The sequence below is a fragment of the Rhineura floridana genome, chromosome 8 (assembly GCF_030035675.1).
Source record: "Rhineura floridana isolate rRhiFlo1 chromosome 8, rRhiFlo1.hap2, whole genome shotgun sequence".
Taxonomy (NCBI): Eukaryota; Metazoa; Chordata; class Lepidosauria; order Squamata; family Rhineuridae; genus Rhineura; species Rhineura floridana.
Window position 1 is genome coordinate 26,664,977 of NC_084487.1, and position 21,783 is coordinate 26,686,759.

General features: G+C 42.4%; 1 protein-coding gene across 1 annotated transcript in view; it reads right to left on the reverse strand.

Annotated features, from left to right (window-relative positions):
- IQSEC3 (IQ motif and Sec7 domain ArfGEF 3) overlaps positions 1-21,783 on the reverse strand; it is a 78,812-nt gene that overhangs the window by 24,700 nt on the left and 32,329 nt on the right. The window contains exons 3-4 of the mRNA XM_061582698.1: positions 19,600-19,761; positions 115-237 (exon numbers count right to left, since the gene is read on the reverse strand). Of these exons, the coding sequence (XP_061438682.1) occupies positions 115-237; positions 19,600-19,761 (285 nt within the window). The remainder of the gene's footprint in view (positions 1-114; positions 238-19,599; positions 19,762-21,783) is intronic.

Below are 21,783 nucleotides of genomic sequence, written 5' to 3' on the forward strand. Positions count from 1 at the left end.
GTAACTTTTCCAAGCTCTGAGGGTACCACATTGGCGACCCCTGATATAGATAGTCAGTCTCCTACATCAAAAGGAGTAGCCAGTCAATCTGGACCACATCAGGGTTGCACTTACCTGAAAGCTTCAATTAGCCGCTCCACCTTCTGGGCCTCTCCCTGCACCCGGATATGGGCTTGAAATTTCCGCAAAGCTTCATCAAGCTCCATGCTGGAAAAGTCCATTTCATCTACTACACAGCTAAGGGAAAGAGAAAACAAACAGCTTCATTTTGAGCCCTCTGCATAACACCTTCCCTGGAGATATGCAAAGGAGAAGTAGGCCTATCACACGATCATAGCAGCAATCCTGCTAATCCTCAAAAATGAATCAAGATATTTATTTATTAGATTTATATCCCGCCCTTCATCCCACTAGGAGCCCATGACTACAACCCATCCTGCTTCCATCTTGCTGTCTTTCTGTTGACATTCTAGCTCACTCATACAAAGCCTTGGGTTGACAAGATACAGAATACAACCAAGAGGTCTTCTGTATTTAAAAGTTGTGCAGGGGGAAGGGAGAATTCCACCTTGTGGTTTTTCCCATTACAGTGTTGCAAGAACACCTGCACTTGGCTAACTTTCTCTTCTTCTAAAGATACCGGATCAGTCTCAGGCCCTGAACCTGGCAACCCTAGTCTACACTAGTCTTAACTGGTGCTCTTTGGATGCTTTGAACTATAGTTCCCATAATCCCTGATCATCGCCTATGCTGGCTGGGGCTGATGCGAACTTTAAAAAAAAAACACCTGAAAGTTCAGAGGAGAACTGAGCTCAAAATTGGAAAAATGAAAAACTGAGAGAAACCAAAAATGGACAGATTCAGCCATCCCTAGATGCATTCGCAGTTGTTATTATTGACAGCGCCTTCACATTTCATAGTGTCTGCTTTGGAACAGTGGCCACATGAGGCAACTTAAAGCATCCTGAAAAGCAGGGGTGGAGAATTTTTTCTGGCCAGCAGGCCAAATTGTTATCTCCCCACCCTGGCGTAGCAAATTTATGTCATAATGACATTAGGCATTATGTCATAGTGACATCAGGTGTTACTGCACTTTGGAAGTTTGGAGAAGGCTTTGCAGGTTGGAGAAGGCTTGTCTACATTGACTGGCAATGACTCTTCAGGGTTTCAGATTTTCTCAGCACTACCTGGAGATGCCAGGAATTGAACCTTTAACTTTTTGCATGTAGAACGAGCGTTCTTCTATTACTGAGTTATGATGACCCTTCCTTAAGTGGGAGCAAGGAAATGGGAACAGGGCATTTCAAGTTAGCCTTAAGGTGAACTGCTAGAACATTCAGTGAATGTGTATCAACACTAATGTGTTGCTCTGTGTGTGGACCCAAAATTGGGTGGAAAGGTGAGGTATAACTGGAGGACCCATAACATCAAAGCATAATTTCTATGACCACCTTAAACCAGAGCAAGGAGCCTCAGGCTCAAGGGCCAAATACAATCTTCCAAAGCTCTCTACTTGGCCCTCAAGACTTTCCCCAGCACACACCCTTCACCAGTCACACTCCATACCCTCCTTGAACAGGATGCATCTTGCTTTGAACTATGATCATGACTCTTGTTTGACTGGATAAAGGATAGAGAGAGATGTGTAGAAACCTCTGGCTTTTGTGTGGATGGGATGAAGCCCACTGTACAAAGTTAAGGCTCACATCCCTTTCTCCACCCACTTTTGCCTCTGGCCCTGCCCACCTTTGACATGTGGCCCCCAGAGGCTTCTTGCAAGAGAATGTGCCTCTGTCCTAAACTATCTCTCGGGGGTGGGGGGAACTATAAACTGTCTCCAGCTACAGAGACCTGGGGTTTTATTTCCTACGGTGTAGGAACTGTTGATACTGAACTCAAGTATAAAGGAGAGAAAAATCAATGTGACTATTCCCCCAAGACACTCTATTTTTTTTCCTTCAAGGGGCAGATCAGAGAGTGTTGGCAGAAGGAGAAAGAGCACTCAAGATCTCTCCCTCCTCCTTTCCCCTCCCTCCCTTTTTCTGTTTGTTATTTTTATTTTACTAACACATGCACTTCTGCCTCCCAAGAGGTCACATCATGGCTTCTTGCTGCTAAATGCTTAGCTTTGATAACTGCAGAAAATTTCCTAGTTAATCAATACCCGGTTCACTGTTGCAGTTACCTCTGGAGCCTTTAACATTTGGAGGAAAGAAAGAAAGAAAGAAAGAAAGAAAGAAAGAAAGAAAGAAAGAAAGAAAGAAAGAAAGAAGTGCTTGAAGTATATTACACTTCCTCGCACTAAGACATCATTAAAGTTTGACGCCTTGTCAACAGAATGGGGATTAAATGGGGACCCGTCTTCTTCATAATGGGAACATCTGACACAGCGTTCTTCATGCCACGGCGTGGTTCAAAGCCTCGATCTAAAGACCTATGAGTTTCTCAGCAGTCCTTTTTAATTTTACTTGGAGCAGCGCCATCAGTATCCTATGTTCCAGGAAAGGCAATCAGGCAGCCACATTCCCCTTTGCTTGGTATCAGGACAATTGCTGTACGATAACTTTTCTAACCCCTGATTAAAACAGGGAAGGACAGAAGGTGGGTGGAGATCTAATGGCAGATCTCTAGGTGATTTGTAGTAAATCAGCAAGGTTTTCTGACTCCCAATTGTTTAACAATGCCAACAAAGGAAAAGGGCTCCTCTGCCATAAACTAGACCACCAAGTCAAAAAATGCTTGGGCAGAAAGAAGGAAAGGGTTTGTGGGGGGCAAGAACTGTAAGCTCAGGTCTGGTACTGAAAACAAATTCCTGGGCTGAGCAAATGCACAGGTGTGTCCTGTTCCTTAATTCTGTGTTCTAACCCAATAGTTCCCAAACTTTTTTTCCTCATGGACAACTTGAAAATAGTTGTGCGTGTTGGTGGAACCTTTAAAAGATTTTTCTGCCTGTTGTGGCAATTGTATATTCTGTGCTAGATGCTGTATGATTTTTAATTGTAGTTTTTCAGACCTGCTGTTGACCACCTAAAGGAAGCTCATGGATCACTGGTGGTCCATGGAGCAGAGTTTGGGAAACCCTGCTCTAAGCCACTATGGGCCCACTTGGTGGATCTTGGAGTTCAAGCAAAAAACAAAGCAGATCCTGTAACAACCATGCCCATCCCTAGATTAAAATAGATATTGGCTGGTCAGGCTTGGAACGGTGGGCAGGGGAGCAGCCTCGCCTAGCTACTTCCTCTTCCTCTTGCCAGCAACAGGATCATAGAATGCAAGAACAAGTAGAGAGGTGGAAAAAGTAAGGATTCTACTTCTCCTGTTGCTTAGCTTAATTTTTCCACTAAGCAGCCACAACAGAGGCTCCAAGAAGCATCTTCACAGGGATGCCTGTCCTCTTAGACAGAAGCAACCCAAGGGTAAGTGTAAGGAGGCAGCATTCTGGTGCATAGTGCATAAGGAAAGTTTAGTGTTACAAGTCAGAAACATCACACTACTTTCTATATTACTGTAAGTTGGGAGGTTAGTCTAAATGATCCCTCAAGGATCCCTCCAACTGGTGCCTTCTGCCTGTTTTGGACTACAACTCCCATCAGTTCCCGCCAGTGCCAAAGGCTGCTGTAAAAGATCCAGGATTAGCAAGAATAAAGGAATTGGTTTGGACTGATCTTGCCCAGGCGTGTCCTGTATTAACTGAAGGTGAATGGCCCAAAGGTAGGAAGATGGCTCAGCGAGATTCCCCTCTCTCCCTCTCCTAAAGAATGCACTGAGTATAGTAGACTGGCAGTCCTGGAATTGAAAAAGACCTGGCATGTTGTCTGTGAGAATCCTGTGGCACTGTTAGCCCCTCAGAAACCTAATGGAGGAGTAGGATCCGCTGAAGTGTTAATGCTGAGATCTTCCCCATATGCTTAGCCTGTATATATGTGTAAATAAAACCATATATCGCTAAAAAGCCAACATTCTTGAATGACCTCATGCAATGGAACCTCTGCAATCTCTCACTGCTCAGAGATTGGGGTGCACATAATGATATGTTGTGACAAGTAAAATGCCCATAATTGTGATGAGCTGTGTGTGTAAGTTCACACATCCATGTACATGTGCATGGATGCCTTGAATGTTGCATGAACTTCTGGAGGAGGTGTTCCTGTGCAGAGACACACTACACCTTATGGGTTTTCTGTTAGTGAAGGCCTGGCTACCCAGTGTCAGGAGTGAAGGGCATGTTTTGCTCTCCACAAACAGAGGACTGTACTTTTCTCCATTGCAAAGAATAACCATTAACTTATGTGGGAGAAAAGAATGGGACACCATTGGAGTGGTGACTAAGAATCAGGACTTTTGAAGTTCCTGCAGCCACGCTTTTTGGTGATGTGTTCCCATGTGGCTTGTGGGGCCACATCTGCACGATGCAACCAAGTGGGCAGGGCAGATTCTGTGGGTCTTTCCCATTGCATCGGAACCTTATGGGTTAAAATTGATTGATTGATTGATTGATTGATTGATTGATTGATATCCTGCCCTTTCTCCTGGCAGGAGCCCAGGGCAGCAAACAAAAGCACTAAAAACTTTAAAACAAACAAACAAAAACATAAAAACAAACTTTAAAACATTAAAACAAAACATCTTTAAAAACGTTTCTTTAAAAAAAGCTTTCAAAACATCAACTCAGATTAAAAACATTTTAAAAAAGAAGGTTTAAGAACTTACTAAAAAGCACTTCCAGCACAGATGCAGACTGGGATAGGTCTCAACTTAAAAGGCTTGTTGAAAGAGGAAGGTCTTCAATAGGCACCAAAAAGATAACAGGGATGGCGCCTGTCTAATATTTAGTGGGAGGGAATTCCACAGGGTAGGTGAAATAAGAAAGGATGAAGGAAAAGTACCAAATGCAGGAACAAAAAAGAGGTGGCTTCAACGTGATGAGATAATGTACCACCTAATAAAATCGCCTGCTGGGTATTTCCTCTCCACCCACCAGTAAACAGGGACCTGAACTTAATTCACTAGGTTGGGGAAGTCAAAGTTAGGCAGATATGGCACTGGGCACATTCAATGTCAGCCACAGAAATTGATGTGCAGAGAGGACTATGCTTAGGGATAGAATTTTCTGAAAATCTTAATGTCAAGCTTATCAGCATAGTTTTTTTCTAATTCATGTCTCACTGCTTAATCTCAGCAAGAGGAAAGTTTCCCCCACCCTGGTTCCATTAAAAATACAATTTCCACATATTTTATGAATTATTATACATATTATTATACATATACTGTTATATGCATATTACACATATGTAACCCCAGATTTCCTAAAATAAACAGAACATAAATGGATACATACAACAATCCATATAACTGTATAAAAATACATATGTATTAATATACTTATAAAATTATGCTGCTGAAACAGAGTACAACATGGGTATTGACTCTTTTATACATATTATATGTATAATATACATATTATTTTGTGTGTAGGTTTACTTATAATTACTCGGGTTTTCTTTAAAAAAAATGCATGAGGGCTCGGTATAAGAGGTGGTTGAAAAGCAAGCAAAGCTCAGTTGGGTTGGAACAATGGAATTCCATGTATAAATATGTTTAAAATAGATTCCTCCTTCATCCCTACCTTCAGTGTTAAAGCTGAACAATACAGAATGGATTATCCCAAATATGCTGCCTTTAATAACCTTTGGGAATGTTTTAAGCATTATTATTCTGAAAAGGGAAAAAATAAGCATTAAGTCATAGAGACAATGCATTTTCAGATGAGGATTGATTCTGTATGTAACAAAGAAATAGGTTTAACAATGTAGAACTATGATTGAACCAATTGTTCAGATTTTAATATGGAATTTTTGTAAATGTGTTGATAAATTGCTAGCTACATGAAGCCCAGGCAATTCTACTCTTTGGCTGATTGTTACTAAAGACACCCTTGGGACAGTCTCTTTTATTTTTCAGAACATCCCTTTAATGCGGAGACGAGTTTTCATGAGTAACACTTAATAAACCTAAGTAACATTGAGTTCCAGGGGAGCTTTGGAAAAAAACCAGAAACAAACACCAACGATACTACTGCTTTTTAAAGGGAGAATGAAATCCAGAGCCACTATACCCACTGAGATCACTTTCACTGCAATTTCAGCCACTGTAATTTCTTTCTGGTCCTTCTGCCCACAGGCAGTATTGCCAGAAGCAACCTTCTCCCCAGCCGACCTGCATAGTTAGAGAGACATCATGCCAGTGCATATTCTGCCACGAGGCACCTAGAACAGGACTCCAGGACTCATCACAGCACCGGAGATTCATAGCACAAGGGTTTGGAAAAGGCAGGAAGCAGCTGTACCATTGTGGGCCAGGGATCTGCTCAGCCAAGCGCAATGACCTATTTTCAAGCTTTTTCCGCTCAGGAGACAATGCAGCGGGAGCCGGCTTCCCACTGAAAAAGTCTGTAAATGAACTCACAGCCCACGCTCAGGGAGGGAACAGAGGAGAGGCAGCCAGGTGGAAACTCTTAAAACCACAAGACACAAGGATATTAATAAATAACAGGCCCTTTCCCTCCAAAAAAGAAACATCTTCACGGCAAGCTAGGAGAAAGAGAGCTTGCCTCACAACATCAGGCAGCATCCTTGCACACCGATTATTCCCACAGTCGGGTCACTAATGAGAGAAATGTATATAAAATGTTGCTTTTTCAGAATATTCTAAGGATAAATAAAATATGTGATTTTATTGTTAAGAATAAATGGTTAATAGGTTAATAGACTGTTTGCAGTAGATAATTCTATAGAAGCTGGAGTTAACGTAGATAGAGAAAAGGGGCTTTTTCTTAGAATAGGACATCTGTCTGAAGTTCAAACAAAGCAGCCAGAACAGACAGTTTGTGGTCAAGTTCCACTTCAAAATAGAAAGGGGATTTACACTTGACTAATTCAGCTGATGTTTTTAGCCCTTCATTGCTTTGCTGGATGTAAAGGGAGTTTTTATGCTTAGTTAATGAGGAGGGGAGGGGAGCAATATACCATATATGGGAAATAATAAATAAGGGTATAAGGTAGCCTAAAACTGAGGAGTGGGAGATGTAAACAGGGGAGGAGTTTCATGTGACAGGGACAGGCGGATCTGATAGGCTGTGAACCCTGGAAGTACCTGACCAATGGGGAAAACAGGGGAGGGCATGAAGCGTCGGGCTAGGGGATAAAAGATTTGTACCAATGTCATTTGGGTGTGTCTGCCTTCTGGTAGGACACCCGTCCTTGCAAGTACAAAATAAAAGCTTTTAAAATTGATTCACGCTTGTCTCTGTCATGGGTCTTCCACAGGAGACCGTTTTTTGGGTCTCATAGGGGGTTTTTCCCTTAAGGAAAACCACGTTTCTTACAGATGGGGGCTCGTTGTCCGGGATCCAGTCCTTGAAGTGACCACTGGTCCTAATTCTACTGTGGGAAGACGCGTCCTGTTGACCTTTCAACAGTCCCAGGTAGTAAAGGAGACAGTTTGGTTCTTCAACTGACAAAATGTCCCAGGACCTAATTTAATAGACCAGACATTGTGAATCAGGGGGAAATTCTTTGGATATGTGTCTCTTGAAAAGGAAAAGATCTGGAACGGTAAACACCCGCCTAGATACGCGTAAAAGGACCAGGCAACTCTGTGCGCACGGATCAAGGTAAGAAAAACATTAGGGTTGATGTGAGTATTACCTTGATGGTCAGGAAACCAAAGTGTGAGGAGTTAGAGTCTCCCTGACTTTGGTGGTCCAGGTGTGAGGAGTTAGAGTCTCCCTGACCTGGCAAATAGCCAAGGTGTGAGGAGTTAGAGTCTCCCTGATCTTGGTGGCAGGGTGTGAGGAGTTCAAGTCTCCCTGACCTTGTTCAAGGACTGGACCTTACTATCCTGTGTGTGAGACAGGAGGAGTGGGGATAAAGTTCCGGGCTGGACCTTGTCATCTTGTTTGTAAAACAGGAGGAGGAAGGTACTAGCCTTAAAAGTGTGAGTGTGTGTCAGATCTGAATGTGTGTTACTGAGACGTGTCCTGAACACAAAAGGAAAGGAAAGAGTGAAAGAAAATCTGATTAATGAATAAAATGGAGTAATGTTGAGAGTATGGGAAGACTTGCCTTGTACAAAAGACAAGGACAAGAAGAAAATGATTAGATATTGTTGTTTTGAATGGCCAAGCCAACCCTTACAACCTCCAGCCATACTTTGGCCCAAATTTGGAGCCTTTGAGGCTTGGCTTTGTCAACGTTTAAGTTTTGTTGTTGTTGTTGTTTGTAAACAATAAAGAACCATTCTCACAGGAAGAATCAGATTATGCATCATGTTGGGTGGGAAATGTTAGTGAGAACTCTTATTCTTTAAGATTCAGAAAGAACCAGGATAGAACTAATAAACCAACTAAAAAGACAAGGGAGGTAGAGAAATCTAAAAGTCCTCCCTGGGACCCTCCACCCTATTCAGGAAATATAGAACTGACGGAACTGCCTGGAGTAGACCTGATTAATTTGGATAAATTAATGGTCTCCCTCAGTCCATCCATAGCTCCCTCTGGCCCCTCATCAACTTCCAGTAAAGTTGTAACAACTCAAACAGAGCCTGATACAAGACCCACTATTAATGACTATTCTACACAAAGGAAGTCACAGGGGGATACAAGTTATGGATGTATGGGTGTTTATACAGTAACTAAACAAGTTAGTTAATGAAAAGGCAAGAGAAACTGTCTTACCGTCAGAACCAATCACAATTAATATATTAGTTCCATCAGTACCAATTATAGAAATTGTCCCCAGTTTCATCAAACAGGAAATAAAACAATTAGAAAATTAGGTTTGAATAATCATTTGGTGTTGTTGGTGTTGGGAATTAAGGATGTGACAAAAGAGATGGACAATGTTGTGAAGTTAAGTCAAGGCCATTAATTTAAGGATCCAATAAGGGTGAGAATTGTGGTCTGGACATTGTATGTGTTAGAAAGGGTGGTGTGGGACAGGTAATGTCCACAACCACAGAAAATGAATTAAATAAGGAAAAGGAAGAAAAGGAAAATTTAGGAGACTATTCCCTTCACTCCGGTGTTTTCAATTGAGAGGTGAAGAAAATTGTTAGATAAAGAGTGGAATTTGAAACTGGGAACCAAGTGCAGGAGGTCATATTAGGAAGTTAGGATTCAGACCAAAATTAATGCACCCAAGTTAAGATAAACCCCACAACTCATCCTCTGGATTTTGTAAGGAACAAATGTTTAGATTCCAAACATTATCAAGGATTTGTTGTGGAGAAAAATAAATTGAGAACAAAAAGAAGTAAAATGTGTATAAAGGTGGTCAGTTTTACCCACTTGTCACTTTTGTAACAGAAAATAAGAAAGTAAAATGTCCAAAATGTATGAGAAGTATGGCATGTTTCCAGTAGAATTCTTGTCTTTGTGGCATACTCATATAAGTACTTAAAGCAAAAAGCAGCAGTTCCCAGAAGAAAGAATCTTTGATTTAGAATTAAAATCATTAAAAAGGCTTTGGAAGGTAGGACTTAGTTTTCCAGTTTTGACAACTAGGTCCCCCTAAATGAGAAGAGAGCCTATTAAATTTCTGATAAGTTATATGGTGAATATAAATTTTATTTGGGTTATTAGTGTAGGGCCAATTGCTTAGAAAATTTGGAACTGCCATATGATTTTACATGTATATCCCTTTTGAGGGAAATTACTCTATCCTACCCTTTTGTTGCCTAATGAGTAAGGATTTATGTATAAACATTCAGGTTCTTAGGAAAACTTGGAATGTTTCTCAGTAGTTATGAAGTAGTGCCTGAGTGGGGACACTCACTCAAGATTAAAAATAATTGGAATAGACAGTATTTGGTTATAAGCATAGACTCTCAGGAAAGTGAATAATGTCATGAGAAGAGAAAGGGGAGTCATGACTATAGTAATTATATATAAGGAGAATGAGATATAAATGAATTTGACTGATTTAATTAGGAAATAATGTCATAAATATTGTTAAATCAAACACTATTTTAAGACATAGATGAAAAACACTAAGAAATTCTGTATACAGAATTGGCACGTGTGTATACTTTAATCATTTGATAAGATAAAAATCATATTAATGTTAATTTATAAAAAGTAAAGGAGAAATATTTAAGAAATTAAAAGGTATTCCTACCGTAGAAACTTCACACCTGGGTGTCTACTGAAGTGGACTTTCAGCTGTGCCAGTTTCCTTAAAATCCAGTCCAACAGTCATCTGAAAAGTCCAGATCTGAACGGGCTTTTGGGATAACATCCAGTTGAAGAGATTACTTCATTTCAGTCTGTCTCTCTCAAGTGAGTGGCAGGGACTTTCCCAGCTGAACAGATTGCTCAGGGGAAAGTTCACAAGTGTGCGTTATCTTTGCTACAGCCTGACATTCAACTTGGGAAAAAGAATCTGAAACAATTGAAACAGACTTTTTGCTTTTTGTAAACTAGTAGTTTGATAAATTGTTCCAACACAGGCTGAAAAGACCAACCTTTTTGAAAACTGCCCACAAAGGAACTGTTTCTGTGCTAACACAGACAGATTCCTATTAACAGAACAGGAGGAAGTGCCTGTTTGTGACAAGGGGCAAGATAAGATAAGGGGCAATATAATCATAAAATCAGTATGGGTTTTAAGTTTGATAATAAGTGTTAAATAGTGTAGTCCTTTGTAGGGGGAAAATCACTTTGTAGGGGGAAAATCATTGTGTCTGGGCCGATGGATGTGGCAGGTGGCCAACTGCCTGGACCAGAGGACCTAGACTGATGTTACCCATTCAATGGATTATTATGCTCATATTGTTTTGCCAGGAAAAGGGGGTACAGGTAAAATTCATGGCAAAACAGCGTCGGGCTAGGGGATAAAAGATTTGTACCAATGTCATTTGGGTGTGTCTGCCTTCTGGTAGGACACCCGTCCTTGCAAGTATGAAATAAAAGCTTCTAAAATTGATTCACACTTGTCTCTGTCGTGGGTCTTCCACAGGAGACCGTTTTTGGGATCTCATAGGGGGTTTTTCCCTTAAGGAAAACCACGTTTCTTACACTAATAATTCAGATGCTGCTCCATCTTCACACAAATCCACCTTTCTTAGGCACCTTGCTCCCCTTGAATGAATACGTACAAACAGTGCATGGAGATGTAGTTAGGAAAAGTGGATTCAAAGGACTAAGGCAGCCTTTCCCAACTAGTGGGCCACCAGATGTTGTTGGACCACAACTCCCATCAGCCTCAGCCAGCATTGCCAATGGTCAGGAAAGATGGGAATTGTGGTCCAACGACATCTGGTAGCCCACTAGTTGGGAAAGGCTGGACTAAGGGGTCCGAGGATCTTCTAGACTGTTGCTATTTCTGGATAGTATTCACTCACCTACCAGCAAATTCAGATTGCACAATTAAAGTTGATTTGGTGCTCAAGCACGACAAACCCGCTTCCCCCCAAAACCAGCCTTTTTGCAATAAGGAAAGTGATCAGAAATTGCATGGGAAAGTATGAGGTCAAACTTGCTTGGTGCGATGTCATATAATCTCCTGCAAACGAATAAGAATGGATGCTCAGTAAATAGCCAACATGGTCTAACTTCCCTGTAAACTTTGTGCAAACAAATCAGGGTGACTATTCAATGAAGTCCCCTTAAAGACCTGAGAGCAAGAAGGAGTAGGACTTGTCTGGTGGAGGGGAGAAGCTGCTCCCACTGAAATTCCCTCTACTGCGTAACAGTTGACAAACAGATCCAGTTGGGTGGTATAGGACTCTCCATGCGACTGGGTGTTTTGTTTTGTTGGTTTTATTACGCCTCCTCCAGTGTTTTCAGAAACACAGGAATATAGGAAGCCGCCTTAGACTGCATCTGACCATTCGTCAATCCAGCTCAGTACTGTCTACACTGACTGGCAGTGGCTCTCCAGAGTTTCAGGCAAGGGACATCCCAAGCTCTACCTGGAGATGCCAGGAATTGAACCTGGAACCTTATGAATGGAAAGCAGATGCTTTGCCTCTGAGATAACGGTCCTCCCCTACAGCAGTCTAAGATCAGCCTGACATGTAAAAATTAAGCAGGCGAAGCTTTTCCTGTCACTTTTTCTTATGCCAGGGACAGTTTAATTTCTCCATGTTAAAGAGCACAGGAAAATAAAGAAAAGAGGTTTGCTGGTCTTACAGAGGAGACGCATTGCAAAGTGTATAGCTGTTTCATTGTGATGTCACTGGCCATGTGAAGCAAGGGCATTTCCTTCTTACACAGCACAGGCTGCATACTGAACTCCCTCAGTGCTCTGGGGGAGATGAGAACTTGTCCCTTGCACCTGTCAAGGTTATTCATGAATTTGTTTCCAAAATGTCTACCCCACATTTGCAACCCTCAGGGCTCTGACAGCAGCTTACAGTTAAATACAAAGCCATAAAAAAGGCAAGGCATGCAAAGCCCAATGAAAACAATGAAACAATGAAATCCAGGCTACTCTAATCTAGAACACAACAAATGTCTTCTTGAACAAGAAGGGCTTAGCCATCTTTCTGAAACAGGCAAGGAGTTCCACAGAGAGACTACTAAGCCTGCATAAACACCATACATTTAAAGCACATTTAAAGCACATGGCTTTCCCCAAAGAACTGTAGTTCATTAAGGGTTCTGTGAACTGTATCTCTGTGTAGGGAAAACTACCGTTCACAGGATTCTTTCAGAGAAGCCATGTACTTTAAATGTATGTAGCCTAAGAGAGCCCTGGATCTAGCAACCACTCGCCAAATCACCCTTTGTAAAAGGGCTGCAGCTTCCCAGTAGAGCACATGTTCTGTATGCAGAAGGTCCCAGGTTCAATCCCTGTCATCTCCAGGGATCTCCAGGAAAGGCCCCTATCTCAGATCATGGAAAGCCTGCTGCCAGCCAGTGAAGACAATACTAAGCTAGATGGATGAATAGGAAGAGAGCTTCCTCTCTTTCTTGTTACATTTTGAATCTTATATGCAGGGGTGTAGTCATCCAGGGTCTCGAGAGGTCTTAGACCCCTTACTTTTTTGGGAGCAGGGCCCAAGCAGAGCCCCTATGTCTCTAGCTTCCTATGGGTGCATCAGCATGCAAGAGGAGTATGTGAGCAACTGAGGAGAGTCTTCTAACATGTCTCCCTGTCCTTTCCTGCTGATTGGAGCCCATCAGAGTGACAGGAGGTGAGTCAGCCACTGAGAAGACACTTTTCAGTAGCTAATACTCTCCCCTGTCAGGTTTATTGGCTCCTAGGGACTTCCATTATTATAGGAGAAGACATTAACAAAGGTCTCATTCTCAACCTAGCAGCAAAAAGGGCGGAGGGGCATGGCTGTGACTATCATGAAAGGACCCTGCACTTCTGAATTTGCCACTACACTACTGATTATGTGGCTGGGAGAACTGAAAGCATGTCCTGTCATAGTGGTTGTGACACTTGATAAAAAACATTATTCACCTGATCACTGACCATGTTCAAAGCTCCTCCTGCATAAACTCTTATGCACTGCACAAAAGAGGCAGTGCTACACACCCATTTCCAACAAGCCTGATTGGCTGCTTTCTGCTAATTTCTCGGCAAAGACAAGGGAGGTACAAACTCAGGACAGTGAGGAGACCAGCTCGCCCTCCAGGAAAATACATCAGACATAGTGCCCACAATCTAACAAACAACCTGCTCCCATTCACCAGAATGTCTCTTACATTCAGAAAATAACCCTTGCTTTGAAAACCAATTGAAGACGACAGTTGCACCTGACCTTCCCAGAACCCACCAACCTGCACAACAAACAGCCCACCCCCAGTGAGGCTACCAGCTTCATTCATGGCACGAGCCATCCACTGCTTACACAGGAGAGCTTAAGAATGATCAGGAAGGGTGTGACATTCTTGAGACGAAACGTAAGGGCCAAAAGGTGAAGGCAATCGGGGCAAAACAGATGGACAAGAACAAAATGTTGGCATAGAAGGATGCACAGGAGGGCAAAGGAGAGAGAGTGAATAAAGAGCTAAAGACAGAGGGGCAGACATAATGTTGCCGATCTCTTAACCATGCTTAAGAAATTGGGAGTGGGCTGTGCGGGTGGCATACTCTCTCCTCCTACCTTCCCTCCCGGGCGTGTGTTCTCCTTCTGTGTTTTACCATTATATCTGCACAGATATTGACAGTGGAGGCTGGTCCATTCAGGTGAATGGGGCACTGCCCTCAGCCAGCCCCCACCTACTTTCTTACTTCCAACCACTCCAGGGGGTGATGCTCACTGACTGTCAGCTTCCTCCTCCTGAGTCTCAGCGCTGCTCTTGTAGAACTCGAGAAGAAGAAGGACGGGAACAAATGCAGAATGAGTTGGCTTTGCCTGTCATTGGTTCTAGCTTCATCTACCGTTGGCCTCTCTGCCTCCTGCCCTACCAGTCCCAATGGGCACCAGCCATCCCTGGATCCTAACCGTACTTAATGCTAACCATGTTCCCCATTGTGACTCAGGTTTGCAGGATTTGCAAAGACTAGTTGTGAAACATATTTTTATTGTATTTCTTATTACAGATGTGTTTGCCGCCCTGGGCTCCTTTGGGAGGAAGGGTGAGATATCAATTTAGTCCATAAATAAATAACAAAATAAAACCTTCCCAGCGTTCACCATGGTGAGTATCACTGCAGACGTGATGCTAAGCCATAGTTAAGGCAAACCAGGGAAGGGTGGAAGGAGGAATTTGCACCAGTGAAGGGAGAAGGGGAAAGGGGAAAGTACGTTGGGCACAAGGCTGTTGATTGCTTCCGCTTTCGTAACCATGGCTCAGACATCAGCAATGTTATGTCTCCTCCACAAGGCCTTGAACTGTTTATATAGAAAAAGCTCGATTCTTGGTAACATTTAGGAGTCAGGGGACAGGAAGCTGCTTCATATCAGATCAAACTATTGGCCCATCTAGCCCAGCATAGCCTGCTGTGACTGGCAGCTGCTCAGGCAGAGGCTGTTCTCTTTCCCATCACCTGCTATCTGATCCTTTTTCCTGGAGGTGCCAGGGATTGAACTCAGATCCTTCTGCATGCAAAGTGTACGATCTGCCACTGAGCTATCTGCCCTCCCTCATGAGTTAGCCAATCTTAACTGAAGTCCCTGGTGTAGTTCCTTGGCTGTGCAGCTTGTTAGTGAACTTTTCCCACCCAAAGTCATTCAAAACCTCTTTACTGTAATAGAACATCAGAGCTAAGCAAGGGATTTATTATGACTGCTGCAGGGCAACCCAGGGGCATACGATGGAGAGTTCCACAGCTTGTTCAAAAGGGATTCTATTATTCATTCATTCGGTTTGATTAATTTAAGGGTGCAACACTAGTAGGGTCAATTCTTCCAGTACACATCTCTGACTCACACATAACATTCTCAGGCGATGTTCATATGAGACTAAAACTAGACAGGAACAGAAAGAAGAGGTAATTAGAGGTAATTTCAAATTTGGGGTAGAGGGGAAACCCTTGGTGAATTTGGAATAGTGTGCATGTGTAATTTGCAAGTGCCACTATCACCATGTAGGGATGGGTGAGAAATTCAATTAGGTTCACATTTCAAGCCACATTTATCAAATTTGCACTTTCTGAAACAATATGACTACCGAAACATAGCCACCGTTTGAAATTCGCACTTCCTAGAATTTTGCAATGCAGTTCGCCAACCAAACAATGTTTACAAAAATGCATGGGCTAGGAGAAAGTGTGCAGAAAAAATGAATATATGAGTGAAAACACATTATATGACAAGAAAGTGCTTGTAAAAATGTGTACATTTGTCAAAACTGTGTTTATTGTAACAAAAATTATTAAGTGTGCATAAAAATAAACATATGAGTGAAAATAACATACAAAAATGCATGATATGATGAGAAATTGCTTGCAAAAATGTGTACATTAGTCAAAACTGCCTACAAAATGTGTTTATTAGGAAAAATGTGCATGAGAATGTTGTTGGTATGTTTGCCACCCTAGGCGCCTTCAGGAGGAAGGGAGGGATATAAAGTCAATAAACACATAATAGTATATTAGGAGAAGTCTGAACAAAAATGCACATGGGTTTTTTAAAAAGAAAAATTTGCAAATTGATGTGGAAATGGGGCAAGCTGAACTTCAGATCAGAAACTGAGAGAAAAAAAATTGACAAGATGCATTTAGCCCCCAGGTCATTAAACACCCTCTACTCACCCCCTCCCCACACAGGAAGAAATGTGCAGAGAGAGTAGAACAATAGAGAGACAAGCAGGGGCAGTTCCCAGTGAGGACTCCCTGTGAGCAAAGTGAAGGTTGTTTTGGATCTATTTCCATTTGTCTGAAATTTGGACGCAATCCCAACTCTCAGGTAGACCTGGGCAGTGCAGAAAATAGAGTTGAGCCATGTGGCCTTATTGATTGATTGACTGATTTCTAAAGTGACTGTATTAACAAGATGCTATACAAATACCAGAATGCAACACAGGACCTTCCCTTGAGCTTACAAGATGATGCACACACACACACACACACAAAGGAAAAGAGTGGAGGAAAAGGGAAGAGGAGGGGGATCAGTTTGACAATGTCAGGACAATTAGGGTTGTTAAGGGGCATTTACAGCCAATTAGGGTAAGGTTGTTTTTTTCCTTGCTAAAGATGGAACTGGAACAATCATAAGAACATATGAAGAGTCTGCTGGATCATAGCCAAATGCCTATGAGAAGCCCACCAACAGAACTTGAGTGCAACACAAGTGGCATTCAGTGGGTTTTGATCCTTTAGCCAGTGACTGAGTCAACATGCCTTTCCTCTCCTTTCTGCAATTACAGGACAACCGACAGCTGAAATGATGTTCTTGCTTTGAAGGGGAAGGGAGGGAGGGAAGAATTAAGCTTTCCTGCAGTTGCCTATTCTCTGGCCAATGACTGGAGCCAGCCTGGTATACTTGCTGGAAGGGGGGCAATTTCCCAGTGTTTCTTGGTCCTCTAGTGACCTTTTCTTTTCGTCCTCACATACTCATGTATCCTCTTCCTGGGACGCTGCCATGGCTTCTCCCCTAGTTACTTTTAATTGTGGTGCCTGACACGAGAACATTGAGGGGAACAAGTGCCTGGATTGTGTCCAGATCAATATGCATGCAACATATTACAAACAAAAACAAAAGTGGATCAATATTCAGTTCACCAGTTGCAAGGAATTAAACCTGTGACACGAAGTGAACCTTGAAATTAGAGTGCCAGCTCATTAGAACCTTCCTTGATAATCATTTCAAGTTGTGGTATAATTTGCTTTGGGTTTCTAGTCTGAATCAGTGCAAAGCAACCACTGAATTTAGATACATGGTGAAAAGAGAGAATGTTTACTATCCATCGCAGACAAAATATAGAGGAGAGGCAAGGTACATTTTGGCAGTGTGGGGAGCAAATCTTCTTTTGGGTTGGGGGACAGAACCATTAATAAGTGAAAGATGCATGCATGAGAACAACAGACTGTTTATGCATTCCTAAAACAACAAAACCCATGATGCAAAAATGAAATCCCTTGGTTAGGATTTGTACACACCCCTTGTTTGCTATTACCAGTGCTAGCCCAAGTCATTTTGTGTCATGGGACAAAGGACAAGATGGCATCTCCTCCAGACATTACAGAGTGGCTGAGAAAAAATTGTGAGATAACTTTGTCATCAGATCTAACATACAAAAGGAAAGCTGTAAGCAACACCTAGCAAGATAAATTTATTGGCAGATGGGCCTTGTTTATTCATTATTGGAATGAAAAAGTAAGCAGATAATACTATTACGTATATATTTTTTCATTAATAGAATATACTATCATTATGTAAACTTATTTTCTACTCTCTTCTTTTTCACACTTTTTCTTTGTGAATGTAAAAGTATAAAAATATAAATAATAACCAAAAAGGACCAGATGTGATGGATGTGCCATCTCCAGTATTCAACCACAAATCCACAGACGTGCCATGGACCACCATGGACCACAGACAACTGGTGGTCCAAGGACCACACTTTGGGAACCCCTGCTGTTAGACACATTTTAGATCAGTGTTCTTCGGCCTTGGGTCCCCAGATGTTTTTGGACTAAAACTTCCACTCATCCCCAGACAGCTTAGACAATGATCAGGAATTATGGGAGTTGTAGTTCAGCAACATCTGGGGACCCAAGGTTGAATAACACTGTCCTAGATGATCCCAAGTCAGAGAAAGCCTGGCCTGCATTCAAAAGACATAATGGGTTGTGTTCAGCATAGTGCTAAGGCTAAGGTTCCGTCGGTGCAAGGATTGTTTTTTGTGCAACTGAATGATCTCCCCCTCTCTTCGCCCCCTCATGCACCTAAATCTGTTCTGGGGGTTCAGTCAATCCTCCAGAGCAGATTTGGGAATGGCATGGGGCATGCTGGGGAGGAGAGGGGGTAAACCCCCATGTGCTAGCACAAAAAGTTAGTTGAATACTGCCCATTATATGGTCATCACAGGGCAAGGCCTTCAAGACAGAACAGGACACGTGAACACAGAGGTCTGTGAAGGGCAGGAGACAGATGTAAGAGAACAAGACAGCTTAGAGAGCATTGACAACACTCCGAGTCTACCTTCAAACCTTAAATGGCACACATATAAGCAAATCAAACACTGGCTGAAGCTTTATCCTTTCCTGCTTGCTACTATCATCTCCTCAACTTGCCTGCTCCTCCATTCTCTTTCTCTATGACCTCTGGTTGTGGGGTGTTTCCGTAGCTTTCCCCAGCCTAAGGCAATGGAAGATTGGGCAGGAGCAGAGCTTGAAAAAGTTACTTTTTTTGAACTACAACTCCCATCAGCCCAATCCAGTGGCCATGCAGGCTGGGGCTGATGGGAGTTGTAGTTTAAAAAAGTAACTTTTCCAAGCTCTGGGTAGGAGAAGGTTGCAGCAGGATCGAGCAATGGAGGTAGCAAGAAGGGGCAAAGCTTCAGCAAGTGTTTGATACACTGGTATGTCTGACAGCTCATGTCTGAAGACAGGCTCTGAGCTGTCCTTACATCTTACATCATTATATCTTATAGCCTCAGTGATGCACATCCAAGCAGTATTGATTTGGTGTTTCAAACTACAACTGCCCTAGGCACATTGTTTTGATCCTATGGGTGCCTGCCTGCCTCCTCTGCAGATGGTGTCATTGGCCTTGCTTGCATTGTGCCATATATTAGTGCTGAGTCAATGTACAGAAAGTGGACAGCAGGGATGGAATTTCCTGAAGTCTTTAATTGATTTGGGAATAAAAGTTTTGTGGATAGCTGCAGAAGGATAATTCAGGTCCCTTGACTCCCAGCCTACGCATCTCCCCCTTTCTTGAGAGGTTTCCCTTAAGTCTGTTTATTCTAAACCAGAATGCATAGAAATCATGCAGCCAGGTTTTTCCCTCCTTGTTGCTGATGGCTTCTCTTGTTGATTTCAAGAGGATTATCCGCAGTGTTTCCGCAGATGCAAACAAGAAAGAGATACATGTTTGTCTCAAATGCTGGAAAGAAAGCAGCAACAAATAGCTGTCAATAAAGGAAGTCATGGGTGATGGGTGGAGAAAAGCACGAGGTCAGGAAAGAACACTTACTCTAGAACATCCCGGTTGAACTGTTTCTTGCTGTTCCCCAGGAACTCCCCGATCATCTGCCGGCTGAGCCCCTTGCGCTGCAACAGGAAATGTGCCACTCCAATAGGTGTGTCTGGAATGAAGCCCCGAGAGATAAGGAACTGGATCCCCTTGTCTGGATTTCTGAAAATGAAAGGGGGTAAGAGTGAACTCTATACTCTTTTCAGAACTTAAAGGACAACTGCTATCTCAATCACACTTCTTGTGTCACAAGCAGCACAAGAACATAAGAAGAGCCCTGCTCCATCAGGCCAAAGGCCCATCTAATCCAGGATCCTGTTCTCACAGTGCCAGCCAGATGTCTGTGGGAAGCCAGCCAGCAGGACCTGAGGGCAGCAGCACTCTCACAACTTGCGATTACCAGCAACTGGTATTCAGAAGCACACTGCCTCTGACAGTGGAGGTAGAACACAGTTATCGTGCCTAGTAGCCACTGATAGCCTTATCCTCTGTGAATTGCTCTAACCTTTTTTTAAAGCCATCTAAGTAGATGGCCATCACTATATCCTGTGGGAGCAAATTATTATGTTTGTTTGTCGCCTCATATCTAGTGGTCTCCAGGCGACTTACAATACATTTTAAAAACATACAATATAAAACTAATTTAAAAACATACAATATATAAAATCTAAAACCCAAACAAAGAAGATTAAAACATTCCATCATTTAACTATGCAACGTGTAAAAAAGTACTTTCTTTTGTCTGTCTTGAATTTTCCAAAACTCAGCTTGGCCCCTGGTTCTAGTATTATGAGGGAGAAATTTTTTTACTCTCTTTACACTTACTCTTTTTACTTTCTTTTTTTTCCTAACAAAAAAGCCCCAACAGTTCCTCACAGGGGAGTTACTTCTACCCCCTGATCATTTTGGTTTCCCTTTCCAGGCAACACATTTTTTTGGCTTTTTCCATGCTTTTTCCATAGTTGTGGGGCAAAGTTAGGCAAGGCCAAGAATGGAAAATAATAACAACAAGGAAATTACCTCACTATATGGGAACTCCCACAAGGCCTCAGTTTAGAGCAGTGATTCTCAAATGGTGCGCCCAGGCACACTGGTGCGCCCTAAGAGGTGGCTAGGTATGCCTCAAATATTATGAAAGCATATTTTAAAAATGAGAAGAAACCCATTTGTATAGGGTAAGTAATAGTTTTCTATAGTTTGTTATTTTTATTCATAGTTTAAAATATATTAATATATTTTTAATTTTGTACATGAAGTGCGCCAGAAATTTTTTATATGTTTTACAGTGCGCCACGAACCAAAAAAGTTTGAGAACCACTGGTTTAGAGTCTCCACTTTTGAGAGATTGAGGCCTTGTGGGAGTCCCCATATAGTGAGGCAGTATTTTCTCCAATAGATTTCCTTGTTATTATTTTCCATTCTTGGTCTTGCCTAACTTCGCCCCACAACTATGGGGCAAATGTTTGGATTTCCCTGCTTTAGAACACTTCCACATGGCAGTGATAGAAGCATGGATATGAAATAGGAAGTACCACATTGCAGAGGTAAAATGGTTTAATTCTTACGACTTCCTCTAAAAGGGACCAAGACAGTCATAGTTAGAGTGTAGCCCTGACCTGGACTAGCTGTCACTTGGCTCCTCTCCTTCAGAACTGGTTGTTATCCCAGTTCAGGCATTAAAGGGCAAACAAGGGAGAGCAGGGGTGTGCGTACTGGCCTTACCCCTGTTTAGGGTTGCCAGGTTCATGGCCTGATCCTGATCCTGTATCTTTAGGAGAAGAGAAAGTCAGCCAAGTGCAGGTGTTCTTGTAATGAGAAAAACCACAAGGTGGAATTCTCCCTTCCCCCTGCACAACTTTTAAAGATACAGAAGACCTCTTGGAGGCCTGGCCTGGCAACCAAGAGGTCTTCTATATCTTTAAAAGTTGTGCAGGGGGAAGGGAGAATTTCACCTTGTGGTTTTTCCCATTACAGTGGTGCAAGTACACCTGCACTTGGCTGACTTTCTCTTCTCCTAAAGATACAGGATCAGGATCAGGCCATGAACCTGGCAACCCTACCCCTGTTGCTCGTCCCCACTGTCCACACGTGTTGGAAGAGTAGGGTCACATCCACTCCATACATTTAAAGCACATGGCTTCCCCCAAAGAATCATGGGCATTGTGTTTTGTTAAGGGTGCTGGG